At 38.5% G+C, this 16,011-nt stretch overlaps 3 protein-coding genes across 3 annotated transcripts; all 3 read right to left on the bottom strand.

Annotated features, from left to right (window-relative positions):
- Positions 1–1,120: 1,120 nt before the first annotated feature.
- LOC108261562 (polymeric immunoglobulin receptor) lies at positions 1,121–2,865 on the bottom strand. Its single transcript, XM_053673829.1, has 4 exons — positions 2,829–2,865; positions 2,318–2,644; positions 1,749–2,220; positions 1,121–1,143 (listed from the first exon to the last, which is right to left on the bottom strand). The coding sequence occupies exons 1-3, from the start codon at positions 2,863–2,865 to the stop codon at positions 1,874–1,876; spliced, it is 711 nt and encodes a 236-aa protein (XP_053529804.1). The 3' UTR covers positions 1,121–1,143; positions 1,749–1,873.
- Positions 2,866–7,800: 4,935 nt separating this feature from the next.
- Positions 7,801–12,706, bottom strand: LOC128628853 (polymeric immunoglobulin receptor-like). Its single transcript, XM_053673828.1, has 3 exons — positions 12,691–12,706; positions 11,818–12,144; positions 7,801–11,720 (listed from the first exon to the last, which is right to left on the bottom strand). The coding sequence occupies exons 1-3, from the start codon at positions 12,704–12,706 to the stop codon at positions 11,374–11,376; spliced, it is 690 nt and encodes a 229-aa protein (XP_053529803.1). The 3' UTR covers positions 7,801–11,373.
- Positions 12,707–13,012: 306 nt separating this feature from the next.
- LOC108280614 (uncharacterized) lies at positions 13,013–15,996 on the bottom strand. The gene is made up of 6 exons (XM_053673685.1): positions 14,834–15,996; positions 14,537–14,589; positions 14,334–14,411; positions 14,127–14,186; positions 13,727–13,798; positions 13,013–13,573 (listed from the first exon to the last, which is right to left on the bottom strand). Exons 1-6 carry the CDS (start codon positions 14,940–14,942, stop codon positions 13,520–13,522), a joined length of 426 nt encoding a protein of 141 aa, XP_053529660.1. The 5' UTR covers positions 14,943–15,996; the 3' UTR covers positions 13,013–13,519.
- Positions 15,997–16,011: the final 15 nt, after the last annotated feature.

The following is a 16,011-nucleotide window of genomic DNA, read 5'->3' as shown; positions in this document are numbered from 1 at the left end:
CAATTGCAGTGCAGAATATTCATTAATTCATTTAATCAGTCATTCCTCGCCAGTAGCCAAATCATCCTACTGGCATGTTTTTGAGAGGTGGGAGAACATGAACAGACTGTAGTCAGACCTCAGGTTCACACCAGGGACCCTAAAGCTGTGAAGCAGTAGCGCACCTGCTAGCATCACCATACTGCACAATGCACATTATTATAATGAAGTATAGCAATTTCAGGTAGAGAGATAGATAGATGCAGTGGTGGCTTAGTATTTAAAGCTCTTGGTTACTGCTTGAAAGGCCATGGCTTAGCAGTCAAGGCTCTGGGTTACTAATCAGAATATCAGGGGTTCAAGCCCCAGCACTTCCACGCCAGCACTGTCACTGCCCTTGAGCTAACTCTCTCTACTTCAGGGGTGCTCAGCCTATCATGGCTGACCCTGAGCTCTGACCCCAACTTCCAGGCATGCTGGGGTATGCAAAGAAAAGAAATTCATTGTAATGTATTTGTGACCAATAAAGACTCATGGTCATTTTTTTCTCCTAATTTGTCAGATTCCAGTTTATATCCTCTATCTAAGGAAGAGATGGGAAATCTCAAACTACTCTCGTTACAGTAATGGAGTACATGGTGCACTGTAATGTTACTTTTTATATTATAATTAAGTACGTAAATACTGTAAACAGAGTACATATAAATATAATATGACATGAGAACTATATTTCTCTTTCCTATAAATATGGTACTCATTAAGTTCATGTATTTACATAAGCCCTTGTAACGTGACAAATTTTCTACTAGCAATAAAGTATCTCATGTAATGGTCACATGTTCATTTACTGCTTAAATACCGCAGTGTTTATTTTGCACACTAAGCACATGTTCATCTTTGAATAAGAGAATCAATTTAAATATCTGTAAAACTGCAGAGAACAACATCATAACCTAAATGTGTTCAACATGTTCTACAAGAAAGAATAAGTGTGTGTTTGCACTCACATGGTGTCATGACCCCTAGAAACTGGTGTGGCGCTGGTCACAGATGTTGCTGTGGGTGAGAAATAACAACAGTTAGAAATGTGTTAAGAAGAACAATTGCACTAATTTTCTGAAACATGTCCATCTGACTCTACCTGAACTGTGCTTCGATCCAGATCTGTTTAAAACATAAAAGAAAAAGTCAGAAAGTAAAACTTGACCATTTAAAATGTTTTCCTTCATACATACAGTATACATACATGGGGCATTTTCCAGTCCACATCCTTAAGCTAACTCTTGACTAGCTCTTACATTTGGAAGTCAAGAGACCCCTAGTTTGAGATCCCCTGTGTAGAGAATGTGTAGAGAACCCTGGAAAAGTCACTAAAAGATTAATAGTTTTCTTGTGCACAGTAATCCATGTGCAGTTTCATTTAAGGTGGCTACAGGATTATAATCAATGTGTAAGATTTAGCTATTTTATTCATGCTTAATTTGCTATTTCAAACTCGGAATTTAATATACAGTTTAATTTAATCCACTCACATCACAGACTCATAAAAAATACATTATTAAATGGTCAGTGCATTTAAGCTCGTATGACATGAGAAAGTAGAACTAGCAAGATAATATCTCATGTACTGGTCAAAATATTCAATAACAGGGTGTTGGTTTTGTACATTAAGAACACATTCTTGTTTGAATAAGTTCATAAATATAGAAAATCTGTAAAACTGCAGAGGACAACAGCATGCCTAAATACAATGGAGCTTTCCTACTTACGTGTAAGTACTGACATGGTGAGGGGTTGTAGTCACTGCTACACTGGTTGTAGCCACTGTAGTCACTGCTGTAGTCAGTCCTGCAGTCACAACTAAGAAAAAGAAAAATAATCATGATTGTGATTTTCATTTGTTAAAGTAGAGGTCAGTGTATGTGATAATACCTGGAGGTGGATCACCGACACTGATGTGAACAGGAACCTGCAGATCTCCTGCACTGCACCAGTACCAGCCAGCATCACTCTTCTTCAGTCCACTCATCTGCACACTGAAGGATCCTCTCCCATCATCACTGAGGTTCACTGCTGAATTATGGGATGTGGCAGTCCTCCCCATATTGTTGCAGCGGCTGTCTATAAATCTGCACCACTGCTTCTGTTTATTCCGATACGCAGCGCTGTAGTTACACTGGACTGTGACGCTGCCTCCTTCCTCACCACTCACTCTGCTCTCCATCACAGACAGATCAGGATCTGAGCACAAATATAGAGTCAGTTATGTATGATTAATCTTTAGAAACATTAGAACACTGCTAAATTCACTAATTATTTGTAGATTATAACTTAATACCTGATTTCACTGTGATATGAAGTTGTTCTTTAACATCTGGATCGAATATTCCACCTATCTCTACAGCACACCAGTACATTCCAGTGTTTTCTGGCTGGAGATTATTCATAGTCACAGTAAAGAGACTCTCAGCTGGGTTATCAGTCACTGTCACTTTCCCCTGTGTCTCATTGGCATACGCCTGAATTTTGCAGTAATTGAATGCTGCAGAAGCGTCAAAGCACCAGTATTTCTTATGTTGTATATATGTCCTATCATAACGACACGGGATGGTGACAGATGCTCCAGTTTTAAAACTAAACTGCCTCGATGCCTGACTGCCAACACCTGCACACAGAACAGAAAAACACTACTATTACTCAGTGAAAATAAAATATTTGATACTTGATAATACAAGATATTACTGATGATGGATAAATTAATTCAATACGTTAGGTTTTTGATGTATCAATGATTTATTCTGCACAAGAATGTAAAATAGGATAGAAGAGTGCATGAGAAATGTACTTACTGGAAGTGAAGAGAATAAAAATGAAAAAGCAGCTCATGTTAGATTTGTTCTGATGTTGAATAAAATGTGAGTTTTCTTGCGTCCTGCTTCTCTGAGAAGTTGTCGCTGTGTCTGTAGCAGCTCAAGCAGTTCCTCTTCCTGCTAATCTTACAGTGTAGTCTAAAACCACAGTGTGTCTTAATTTAGTGACAGACCATCTAAACTGATTAAATACCTGATACACTGCCATATAGATGATGGTAGTTTGCCCCAAAAAGTCCAATTTTACAACAGCAAATTAAAATGTATTGTCTTATATCTCAGCTCTGATGGCAATATCATGTAGGCCGCTTCTGTTGCAGATTCACTCATTAATTCCTGTATTTAATTTCCTTATTCAAATATCTGTGGAAATATGTCATGTAAAGCTAACTCTCTAGGTCAGTAATTCTGATTATTGTTAAAATCACAGGTGTATATGAATGTGCTTGTTCCAATACGATATACAGTCCCCTCCAAAAGTATTGGAACAGCAAGGCTAAGTCTTTGGTTTTTGCTGTAGACTAGATACATTTGTATTTGAGATCAAAAGATGAATATGAGACAATAGATCAGAATGTCAGCTTTCATTTCCAGACATTTACACCTAGATTTGTTTTAAAAACTTGGCACCTTTTCTAGCAGACCACCCTATTTTTAGGTGAGCGAAAGTATAGGAACGGATTGTCTAAAATAAATAATACTTAATTTATGGTTGCATAACCACTTTCTTGTCAAGCCAGTGACCTACTGACATTATCAGATTGTTGTATTCTTCTTTTGCAATGCTCTTCCAGGCTTGTACCGAAATGTATAGGATGCATTTCTCTATAAATTGGCAGACAGAGTGTTTCTGTAGACATCTTAATTCATTCTGCTGCTACCATCATGAGTTACATCATCAATAAAGATCAGTGTGCATGTTCCAGAAGCAGCCATGCAAGCCCAAGCCATGACGCTACCACCACCGTGCTTGCCCTGTGAGCTTGTATGTTTTGGATCGTGAGCAGATCCTTTCTTTATCCACACTTTGGCCTTTCCATCATTTAAAAGTGTGTGAAATCGCACTTTCTTAATCAATTTATAGTTCTATTTAGTCATGTTAAACTAATAAAAATGTTCCTTGATAAGTAAATAATTGTAATTTTTTCCCAAATTGCTGTTGTCTAAACACGGAGGACTTAAACACTTCAAAATGTACTGTTATAGGAAACCATCTTTGGGGTGTTCTTGCTGATAACATTCCTATAACAGCCCAACCTGTTGTGTTTCATTCATGTCTTAACTGTACTTGCTGTCACAAAAATGCTGCTTCCTTCCTGTCTTCCTGATCCAGCTCTGTCATGGTCATGCGCCTTTGCGTATTTGATCCCCTGCTGATTTTGTACGTTTGCCCACTGTCAAAGAAATGATCAGTCTATAATTTTAATGGTAGATTTATTTGAACAGTGAGAGACAGCAAAAAATAACAACAAAAAATCCAGAAAAACGCATGTCAAAAATGTTATAAATTGATTTGCATTTTAATGAGGGAAATAAGTATTTGACCCCCTCTCAATCAGAAAGATTTCTGGCTCCCAGGTGTATTTTATACAGGTAACGAGCTGAGATTAGGAGCACACTCTTAAAGACAGTTCTCCTAATCTCAGCTTGTTACCTGTATAAAAGACACCTGTCCACAGAAGCAATCAATCAATCTGATTCCAAACTCTCCACCATGGCCAAGACCAAAGAGCTCTCCAAGGATGTCAGGGACAAGATTGTAGGCCTACACAAGTCTGGAATGGGCTACAAGATTACTGCCAAGCAGCTTGGTGAGAAGGTGACAACAGTTGGTGCGATTATTCGCAAATGGAAGAAACACAAAAGAACTGTCGATCTCCCTCAGCCTGGGGCTCCATGCAAGATCTCACCTTGTGGAGTTGCAACGATCATGAGAACAGTGAGGAATGAGCCCAGAACTACACGGGAGGATCTTGTCAATGATCTCAAGGCAGCTGGGACCATAGTCACCAAGAAAACAATTGGTAACACACTACGCCGTGAAGGACTGAAATCCTGCAGCACCCGCAAGGTCCCCCTGCTCAAGAAAGCACATATACATGCCCGTCTGAAGTTTGCCAATGAACATCTGAATGATTCAGAGGACAACTGGGTGAAAGTGTTGTGGTCAGATGAGACCAAAATGGAGCTCTTTGACATCAAATCAACTCGCCGTGTTTGGAGGAGGAGGAATGCTGCCTATGACCCCAAGAACACCATCCTCACCGTCAAACATGGAGGTGGAAACATTATGCTTTGGGGGTGTTTTTCGGCTAAGGGGACAGGATAACTTCACCGCATCAAAGGGACGATGGACGGGGCCATGTACCGTCAAATCTTGGGTGAGAACCTCCTTCCCTCAGCCAGGGCATTGAAAATGGGTCGTGGATGGGTACTCCAGCATGACAATGACCCAAAACACACGGCCAAGGCAACAAAGGAGTGGCTCAAGAAGAAGCACATTAAGGTCCTGGAGTGGCCTAGCCAGTCTCCAGACCTTAATCCCATAGAAAATCTGTGGAGGGAGCTGAAGGTTCGAGTTGCCAAACGTCAGCCCCGAAATATTAATGACTTGGAGAAGATCTGCAAAGAGGAGCGGGATAAAATCTCTCCTGAGATGACTCTGACTTCTTCTTATCGGGGAAAAACCCACCACATTAGAATTTCAAGGGAATTCTTTTTTTCTGACCTTGTTCTAATTGATGGGTTTTTATCTCTTGCTCTTAATTGGCTTACTATGGAATTTATGATTCTGTACTTGTATGTCATATTGTATATTTCACTGTATTGAATATTGCAAATTGCTTTTAGTGTACATTCTATTGCACATACATAACACACATTATATAATATATACTTGTATATTCACACACTACTTTATATTATATTACTTTATATTGATATACTTTCTATTCTATTCTATTTTATTTTCTGTTATTGGTATGTTCCTATCCTCCCCTGCCAACCTGCCTGTTTCTTACTGTGTGTAGACTAATATTACCATCAAATCTCACTAATTATTCATCAGTAGAAATAGGCAGCGTTTGAAAAGAAATATGTAGCAAATTGTTCATCATTGTGCAACACGAACACCACAAGCCGTTACCACATTCGCCTCAAACCTCCAGGGTTGGGGGTTCGAGTCCCGTCATGGCCCTGTTGAAACACATTCTCAGTGGAGTTTGCATGTTCACCCCGTGCTGAGGGGTTTCCTTCGGGTACTCCGGTTTCCTCCCCTGGTCCAAAGACATGCATGGTAGGCTGATTAGCATGTCCAAAGTGTCCGTAGTGTATGAATGGTGGTATGAATGGGTATATGATTGTGCCCTGCGATGGATTGGCACCCCATCCAGGGTGTATCCCACCTTGTGCCCAATGCTCCATGGGATATGCTCCAGGCTCCCCGAAACCCTGTATGATAAGCGGTATTGAAGATGGATGGATGGAATACCACATGCCAAAAGAACTTATACTTACACTGTTTAACTTAGTAAAAAAGGAGTGAATGCTTTTGGGTTTTTTGTTGCTTTGAACTCATCGTGACCTCTGAGCGCTCAGCACGGGTGTGAGCATTAGTGTGACACGTGACACGAATGACCAGTTTTCATGCCAAAGTCAGTCCACGTTCACTCATTCACTATTCCCTATATAGCAAATGACATTTGCGTCACTATATGAGGAATTGAAAAAGAACGAAAATGAGTGAGCAAATTCCGACTAAATACAATGGATTTTATCGTACACGTATAGAAGATACACAAATTGGCCATGGGCAGTGAAAAAGTGCAGGGGACGAATGTACTTTTCATTAAAAATGTGGGGGACACGTCCACCTGCGGATTCTACACCCCTGAATATCATTACATTTCAGTTAGTCTGGAGTTTGTTCCAAAATGACTCATTTTATGCAGTATAAGCAAGCCCAATAGATGGCGCTGTAGCCTGCAGTTCTTGTATATTACGGTATATTCAGTCAGAATTAGAATGGGCTCAGTAATATCTAATTCACTGCTGCCTTTACATTGTCAGCTATCCTGAGGAATTCTACATCAAAGATTACACAAGACTTTGACGCCCTTGACAAGAGATTGGGTCAGGCTCATTGTTCACATTAACATTCTAAAGTTTCTTCCTCATATCATCTTAGGGAGTTTTTTCCTCACCACCGTCGCCACCGGCTTCATCAATAGGGATATATTCACACACTTAAAATCTGTATCCTGTGTTTATATGTCTCTGTAAAGCTGCTTTGAGGCAATGACCGTTGTTAAAAGCGCTATACAAATAATTGTATAATAGTAATAGTTATCTAGCAAATGCACTTGAGATGATTTGATCATTGTAAATATGGCTCACAATGGATAATAAATGGGAATTGTTCCTTAATATTCCAAATGCTTCACTCAGAATGTAATATAATGTTGTTGTTTTTTCTAGAACTGATAATTACATATCTGTTACCATATTTGTATGTATGTATGTACATTCGAGGTGTTATAAAAATGTATAATTGTTTTTTTGTTGTTGTTGTTTTTCAAAAAAGGTAGAACTGCATGTCCATGTATTCCTACAGCACACTAATAATTGAGTGTCAATTTGGAATAAATTTTAAAAAGACTTCCTTTATCATGGCAGTTCTTCACTTGGTTTCAAAAACTTGATGTGGTCCTCGAGTCAAAAAGTTTGCCCAACCCTGATTTAAGGAATGCTTTATATTTGTGGTCAAACAAAAGAAATGCCTAATTTCTCCACCAGTGACACTTCTGTGGCCTTCACAGTCACACCTTTGCGTCTCATATAGACATTTACCAAGTCAAAGAAAAGGAAACATGTAGAAGCATAACACAAACTTTATTGTAATCAACAAACCAATGTCATATTCCATAGATAGATAGATAGATAGATAGATAGATAGATAGATAGACAGATAGATAGATAGATAGATAGATAGATAGATAGATAGATATTATAGTATATTCCCATTGATATATACAATATATATACACATTTTTAGTACACCTGGGTGACAAGGAACAGGAATTGTTTAGGAACAAGTTGTCTGGAAGGGTTTCATGAAAAAAGCCTCTACACCACCGGTGTCAAACTCATTTTAGTTCAGGGGCACATACAGCATAATTAGATGTAAAGTGGGCCTGGCCTATAAAACCATAGCATAAGAACCTATAACAATAAGTCCCTTTCCCTTTGTTTTCGTGCAAAGAAGTACAAGTACATTAGGAAAATCTTCATATTTAATGAAATATCCTTTTACAAAACATATCATGAACAACCTCCGATTTTTCTGCAATTTGCTTCTGATTATCATATACATGTGTGCATTACAACTGGACACAGTGTTTGTACAAATGTAAAAAACTTTAAGTCACAGGTATTTGGAACTGAAAAATATAGTATTGCACTCCATTTTTCTTGGAAAACTACACTCTGTATCCACTTTTCTCCTTTTTGACAAAGACATGTTGGCTAATGAGGGTGTGGGGGCGAGTAGCAAATAGGTTAGACTGCACAGTAATAACAAACAGCAGAAGACACATTGCTGCCATCTGCTGTTCGGTCTGAGTCCCAGAATTGTGCCGCGTTTTCTACTCTGACTAAAACAGTGCGCCCCTAGCGGATAATTTTATGAATAGCATTTTATTAAAAATTTCCAGTTCGTGTTTATATGCATTTTGCTCATTTTCAAAATTCATCCTGCGGGCCGGATTGAACCCCCTAGCGTGCCGGTTTTGGCCCGCGGTCCGTACGTCTGACACACCTGCTCTACACTCATCCAAAAACAAACTCAAGCGTCTTCAGTTTGCCAGACGTACGACTTTCAGATGGGATCGGGTTCTATGCTCAGATTAAACTAAAATAGAGCATTTTGGTAATAAACACCAGAGGTGGTTTGGAGCACACAGAGAGGTAGCCATATGGAAAAGTACCTCATGCCCACGGTTAAATATAGTGGTAGATCTTTAATGTTTTGGGGCTGTTTTCCTGCCAGAGGACCTGGATATTTTGTAAGGATACAGATGGGCCGTGGTTGGATCTTGCAGCAGGACAATGATCCAAAACATACATCATAATCAACACAAAAATGGTTTACTGACCACAAAATCAAGGTCCTGCCATGGCCATCCCAGTCCCCTGACTTGAAACCCATAGAAAACCTGTGGGGTGAACTGAAGAGGAGAGTCCACCAGTATGGACCTCGGAATTTGTAGGATCTTGGAGAGCTTCTGTATGGAGGAATGGTCTCAGATCCCTTGCCATGTATTCTCCAACCTCATCAGGCGTTATAGGAGAAGACTCAGAGCTGTTATCTTGGCAAAGGGAGGTAGCACAAAGTATTGACTAAAAGGTTGTCAGTAATTGTTGCAAACTCGAGTTGTGTTTGCAATTGATTGATATCCATGAGAGTATTTTTGTGATTTTTTTTTTAAACAAAAGGTTAAAGACAATTTTTCCCAGGCTTCTTTGCTCATATTTACCAAGGGTGCCAATTTTATTGGAGGGCACTGTAGATGTACTTATCGATCTTTAAGGGGAAATGTGGGACACTGTGTTCTAAACGATATGAAAGGATTAACACATGACTAACCGTGCTGTTTTAATAAAAAAAAATAACTGAATAAGCGCCAGCTTCTTAAATTTTCAGTCCCACCAACATCACGTCCTTCAATTCTGTGCAAGACAGAACTGCACTGGCTTTCTGAAACAAAAACAAAAATGTCCTGAAATGACACGTAATTTATGTCTGTCTCCAACAACGATATGTAATCATTTCTTCCTCTTACATGATCTCTTAAAGGGGACCTATTATGCAAAATTCACTTTTACATGGCGTTTGAACATAAATGTGTGTCGGCAGTGTGTGTACACAACCACCCTATAATGGTAAAAATCCAAACACTATTTTTTAAATATTTTCCATAAATCATAAACAGTGTCTCAAAATGAGTCGTTCGCGTTTTCTGCTGAACAGGCCCCGCCCACAACTGGTGACGGACTCTGACCTATTAGCATAAATCCTCCTCTGAGCGAGCTGCACACAGTGAGCCGGGTTTTCCGGGCTGGAGCAGCTATAGGGATAAGAGGAACGTCTCAGCTTCATAAGCTTTGAACATGAGAGTCTTCGTGTACTCCCGGCATCAGAGCCACTGAAGATGTAGTGCAGAAGTTTTATTTTTGATGGAAACTTAAATTCGTATATGGTTGTTGGAATCATTTGACACCAGGCTGCTTTGTGAACGAGGGTCAATACAAAGCAGGATTTGCTGAAAACTTGATTCTCAAGAATGGATCAGTACCAGCTGTTCATGATCCGGCTTCATATCCAGAAGACGCAAGTATCGCACTTTATATATTGTGAATGTTTGTAAATCGCTTTTCCAAACGTGCTTGTTAGCAAAGTCCACGGCTAATGCGGCTAATGTTACGAGTGTCTCTGATTGTATTCACAGAGACTATCGTAACTAAGTACATGTTCATCTTTGAATAAGAGAATCAATTTAAATCTCTGTAAAACTGCAGAGAACAACATCATAACCTAAATGTGTTCAACATGTTCTACAAGAAAGAATAAGTGTGTGTTTGCACTCACATGGTGTCATCACCGCTAGAATCTGATGTGGCGCTGGTCACAGATGTTGCTGTGGGTGAGAAATAACAACAGTTAGAAATGTGTTAAGAAGAACAATTGCACTAATTTTCTGAAACATGTCCATCTGACTCCACCTGAACTGTGCTTCGATCCAGATCTGTTTAAAACATGAAAGAAAAAGTCAGAAAGTAAAGCTTGACCATTTAAAATGTTTTCCTTCATACATATGCATAGGGTAATTTTTCAGTCCCCATCTGCTAGCTAACTCTTGATTAGCTCTTACATTAGGAAGTCAAGAGACCCCTAGTTTGAGATCCCATGTGTAGAGAATGTGTAGAGAACCCTGGAAAAGTCACTAAAAGATTAATAGTTTTCTTGTGCACAGTAATCCATGTGCAGTTTCATTTAATGTGGCTACAGGATTATAATCAATGTGTAAGATTTAGCTATTTTATTCATGCTTAATTTGCTATTTCAAGCTCAGAATTTAGTATACAGTTTAATTTAATCCACTCACATCACAGACTCATAAAAAATACATTATTAAATGTTCAGTGCATTTAAGCTCGTATGACATGAGAAAGCAGAACTAGCAAGATAATATCTTATGTACCGGTTAAAATATTCAATAACAGGGTGTTGGTTTTGTACATTAAGAACACATTCTTATTTGAATAAGTTAATAAATATAGAAAATCTGTAAAACTGCAGAGGACAACAGCATGGATAAATACAATGGAGCTTTCCTACTTACGTGTAAATACTGACATGGTGAGTGGTTGTAGTCACTGCTACACTGGTTGTAGTCACTGTAGTCACTGCTGTAGTCAGTCCTGCAGTCACATCTAAGAAAAAGAAAAATAATCATGATTGTGATTTTCATTTGTTAAAGTAGAGGTCAGTGTATGTGATAATACCTGGAGGTGGATCACCGACACTGATGTGAACAGGAACCTGCAGATCTCCTGCACTGCACCAGTACCAGCCAGCATCACTCTTCTTCAGTCCACTCATCTGCACACTGAAGGATCCTCTCCCATCGTCACTGAGGTTCACTGCTGACTTCTGGGATGTGGCAGTCCTCCCCATATTGTTGCAGCGGCTGTCTATAAATCTACACCACTGCTTCGTTTTATTCCGATACGCAGCGCTGTAGAGACACTGGACTGTGACGCTGCCTCCTTCCTCACCACTCACTCTGCTCTCCATCACAGACAGATCAGGATCTGAGCACAAATATAGAGTCATTTATGTATGATTAATCTTTAGCAACATTAGAACACTGCTAAATTCACTAATTATTTGCAGATTGTAACTTAGTACCTGATTTTAATGTGATATAAAGTGTTTCTGTAACATCTGGATAGAATATTCCACTTATCTCTACAATACACCAGTACGTTCCAGTGTTTTCTGTCTGGAGATTATTCATAGTCACAGTAAAGAGACTCTCAGCTGGGTTATCAGTCACTGTCACTTTCCCCTGTGTCTCATTGGCATACGCCTGAATTTTGCAGTAATTGTATGCTGCAGAAGCGTGAAAGCACCAGTATTTCTTATGTTGTATATATGTCCTATCATAACGACACGGGATGGTGACAGATGCTCCAGTTTTAAAACTAAACTGCCTCCATGCCTGACTGCCAACACCTGCACACAGAACAGAAAAACTACTATTACTCAGTGAAAATAAAATATTTGATAATACAAGATATTGTATCAGGGAGCATCAGGCAGGGTACACCATGGACAGGGTGCCAATCCATCACAGGGCACAATCACATACATCAATCAGTCTTTGGACTGGGGGAGGAAACATGCAAACTCCACACACAAGGCCACAGTGGGAATCAAACACCCAACCCTAGAGGTGTGCAGTGAACATGCTAACCACTAAGCCACCATTGACTCAGGTCGCCGTTGTTTTATGTTACATTTCGTTTTAAGATCTAAAACTTTTTAGTATGAGATATACACAAAAACAGAATAAATCTGGACTGGGCAAATGCTTTTTTTTTTACATTTCAGAAAAGAAATGGCATGTACTGTAAACTTTACTAGTGTCGACATATTATCTAAAGCTGATGAGCCATGGCTGTTTCCCCTAGTGCCTGGTGGTTAGTGTAAATATGCACACTCTAGTTTGGGAGCACAATATAATGATCATGCTTTATTCAGAAGTAGCCACGACTTAACCATCTTGTTCCCTCATGTTACTAAGTCCAGGTGGAGAATCTAATTTTAATTTTGCCAAGGCAGCCATGAAGCCAGACTGTAACAGATTCAGTGCGATCAGTGAGGAGGGCAGTAATGTAGTGGGGTCCTTTAACGGCTACACATGTAAGGGTATGATCATGGGCATGAGGTGAGGACGTTGCTATTAATACTGAGCAAAGAACTGAGCAAACAGGAAAACCTCACTAGTTCTGAAAGAAACCACCCTGCAGTCCTGAACAAAAAGAAGAAGAACATACTCACGGCTAGTCACAGTTTACGTGTCATAGACTTTCAGCAGGAAATGGATTTATTTTGATTGGGCTTTGAAATAGAACTTTTACATTTTATATTTTGTACGTTTTATTTGTGCAAAAATAAAGAAGATAAAAAACCTCAAGTAAATGTACTTCACAGTATCATTAAGTACTTTCATTTAATTAGAATAAAAAAAGTGTCATTACAGTGAATCATGTACTTAAGTACTGTAACCGTAGTACATGTAGTACGTTACTTCCCACCGCTGGTGCACATTATTATGAAGAGTTAAATGATATCAGAATTACATTTTTCTTCCCTATAGATATGGTACTCAATACATTTCAAACAAAACATTTCTGAAACAGTTTAGTATAAGATACACAAAAATAGAAGAAATCAGGATGGGGCAAATACATTTTCACAGCACTGTGTGTGTGTGTGTGTGTGTGTGTGTGTGTGTGTGTGTGTGTGTGTGTGTGTGTGTGTGTGTGTGTGTGTGTAGAGAGTGAGAGACACAGAGATTTTTTTTTTTTTAATCACACATCTCTTACTAGCAAACCATGCTGCTGTAGATTGTCTCATCACCAACATCTTTTGGAGACTTCTAGAACAGGATATGAATAAAGACTAATCAGAGTCTCAAAATGAAACCAGTCCCTGTTTGATTAGTCAGTAAAATAGTTATTATGGATTTATACACTTAGTTTCTTAGCTTGGATTGTACTGGAATACACTTCATTTAAAGGAATTTACTCACAGTTTTATTCTTGGATACGATTTTTATAAAGCTGTAGTTCACGTCCTGCTCATTATCTGTTGATGCTGAAGACTGCAGATGTAAGAAATTGCTTTGTTAAATCTTCAATAATAATTAATAAATGTTTATTAATAATCATCCATATAATAACATTATTCCTATAACAGCAACAACAGCAACAATACTATTACTACTACTACTACTACAACTACTACTACTACTACTAATAATAATAATAATAATAATTATTATTATTATTATTATTATTATTATTATTATTATCATTATTATTATTGTCATTATCATTATTATTATTATTATTATTATTATTGTTGTTATTATTGTTATTATTATTATTTGGAAACGTATGTAGAAATGGACCAATGGATTGCTGTCTTACCTTTGGCTTTGAAACAGCCACAGAGCTGTATGTAACAGAGTCTTCAGCTGTAAAAGTGCGCTGTTTCATACACACACATACACACACACACACACACACACACACACACACACACACACACACAAAAGCAATTATATCACTCAAACGCAGGTTAGAACATTACAGTACACAAACAACTGTGTTACATGCTTTAAAATAAAGACGAACCTGCTCCAGGTTCCTTTGTTCTGATTTCTTCTTTCTTGACTTGAAAGCAATTGAGCTGTATGATCCCTCACTCTCAGCCTGAACAGATGAGATGATTGTGATGACAACAGTTCATTAAAAGTGCTAAAAGGTACTAAAGGTACTAAAATAAAGATAACATGATTTTGGACTGCATTAAGCCACAAATCAAACGCAGTACTAACTGTGTGAACTGTGGTGTCATTGCTCCTGTCTCTGGTCGTGACTTGATTCTCTGCTTCAGGAAGTTAGAAAGAGGGAATAAAGCTAATTTTCTCACCTGAATTCAATTATATTCAAATAAGGGAACAGATACTCACATGTTAATAAAAATACTACTACTACTACTACTACTACTACTACTACTAATAATAATAATAATAATAATAATAATAATAATAATAATAATAATAATATTCTAACCCCTCTGCCACTAGTGAGCACCTTCACCTAAATTTTAGAGACACACCAGGGACACTTACTGTACTTCCTTCTTAGCACGCAGACGATGATGACCAGTATGACTATTAGCAAATTAACGGCCACCAGGTACCAGTAGATCAGGGTCTCATGCTCACTATAGACACACATTTGTTAGTACAGACTGGCTGAATCAATGGCAGTGCAGAATATTCATTAATTCATTTAATCAATCATTCCTCGCCAGTAGCCAAATCATCCTACTGGCATGTTTTTGAGAGGTGGGAGAACGTGAACAGACTGTAGGCATGCCTCAGGTTCAAACCAGGGTCCGTAAAGCTGTGAGGCAGTAGTGATACCTGCTAGCATCACTATACTGCACAATGCACATTATTATAATGAAGTATAGCAATTTCAGATAGAGAGATAGATAGAAGCAGTGGTGGCATAGTGGTTAAGGCTCTGGGCTACTGCTCAGAAGGCTGTGGCTTAGGGGGCAAGGCTCTGGATTATTAATCAGAAGATCAGAGGTTTAAGCCGCACTGCCAAACTGGCGCTATCACTGCCCTTGAGATTACCCTCTCTGTTCCAGAGGTGCCCAACCTATCATGGCTGACCCTGAACTCTGACCCCAACTTCCTGGCAAGCTGGGGTAAGAAAAGAAATTCACTGTATTGTAATATATTTGTGACCAAGAAAGATTCATGGTCATTTTTTTCTCCTAATTTGGTCAGTTTCCAGTTTACATCCTCTAGCTAAGGAAGAGGTGGGAAGTCTCAAACTACTCTCGTTACAGTAATGGAATACATGGTGCACTGTAATGTTACTTTTTATACTATAATTAAGTACTTAAATACTGTAAACAGAGTACATATAAATACAATATGACATCAGTACTATATTTCTCTTTCCTATAGATATGGTACTCATTAATTTCATGTATTTACATAAGCCCTTGTAACATGACAAATTTTCTACTAGCAATAAAGTATCTCATGTAATGGTCACATGTTCATTTACTGCTTAAATACCGCAGTGTTTATTTTGCACACTAAGCACATGTTCATCTTTGAATAAGAGAATCAATTTAAATATCTGTAAAACTGCAGAGAACAACATCATAACCTAAATGTGTTCAACATGTTCTACAAGAAAGAATAAGTGTGTGTTTGCACTCACATGGTGTCATCACCGCTAGAAACTGATGTGGCGCTGGTCACAGATGTTGCTGTGGATGAGA

This window comes from Ictalurus punctatus, chromosome 20, assembly GCF_001660625.3.
Source record: "Ictalurus punctatus breed USDA103 chromosome 20, Coco_2.0, whole genome shotgun sequence".
Classification (NCBI taxonomy): Eukaryota; Metazoa; Chordata; class Actinopteri; order Siluriformes; family Ictaluridae; genus Ictalurus; species Ictalurus punctatus.
Note: the sequence above shows the minus strand (reverse complement) of the source record. Positions and strands in the feature narration are given on the sequence as shown.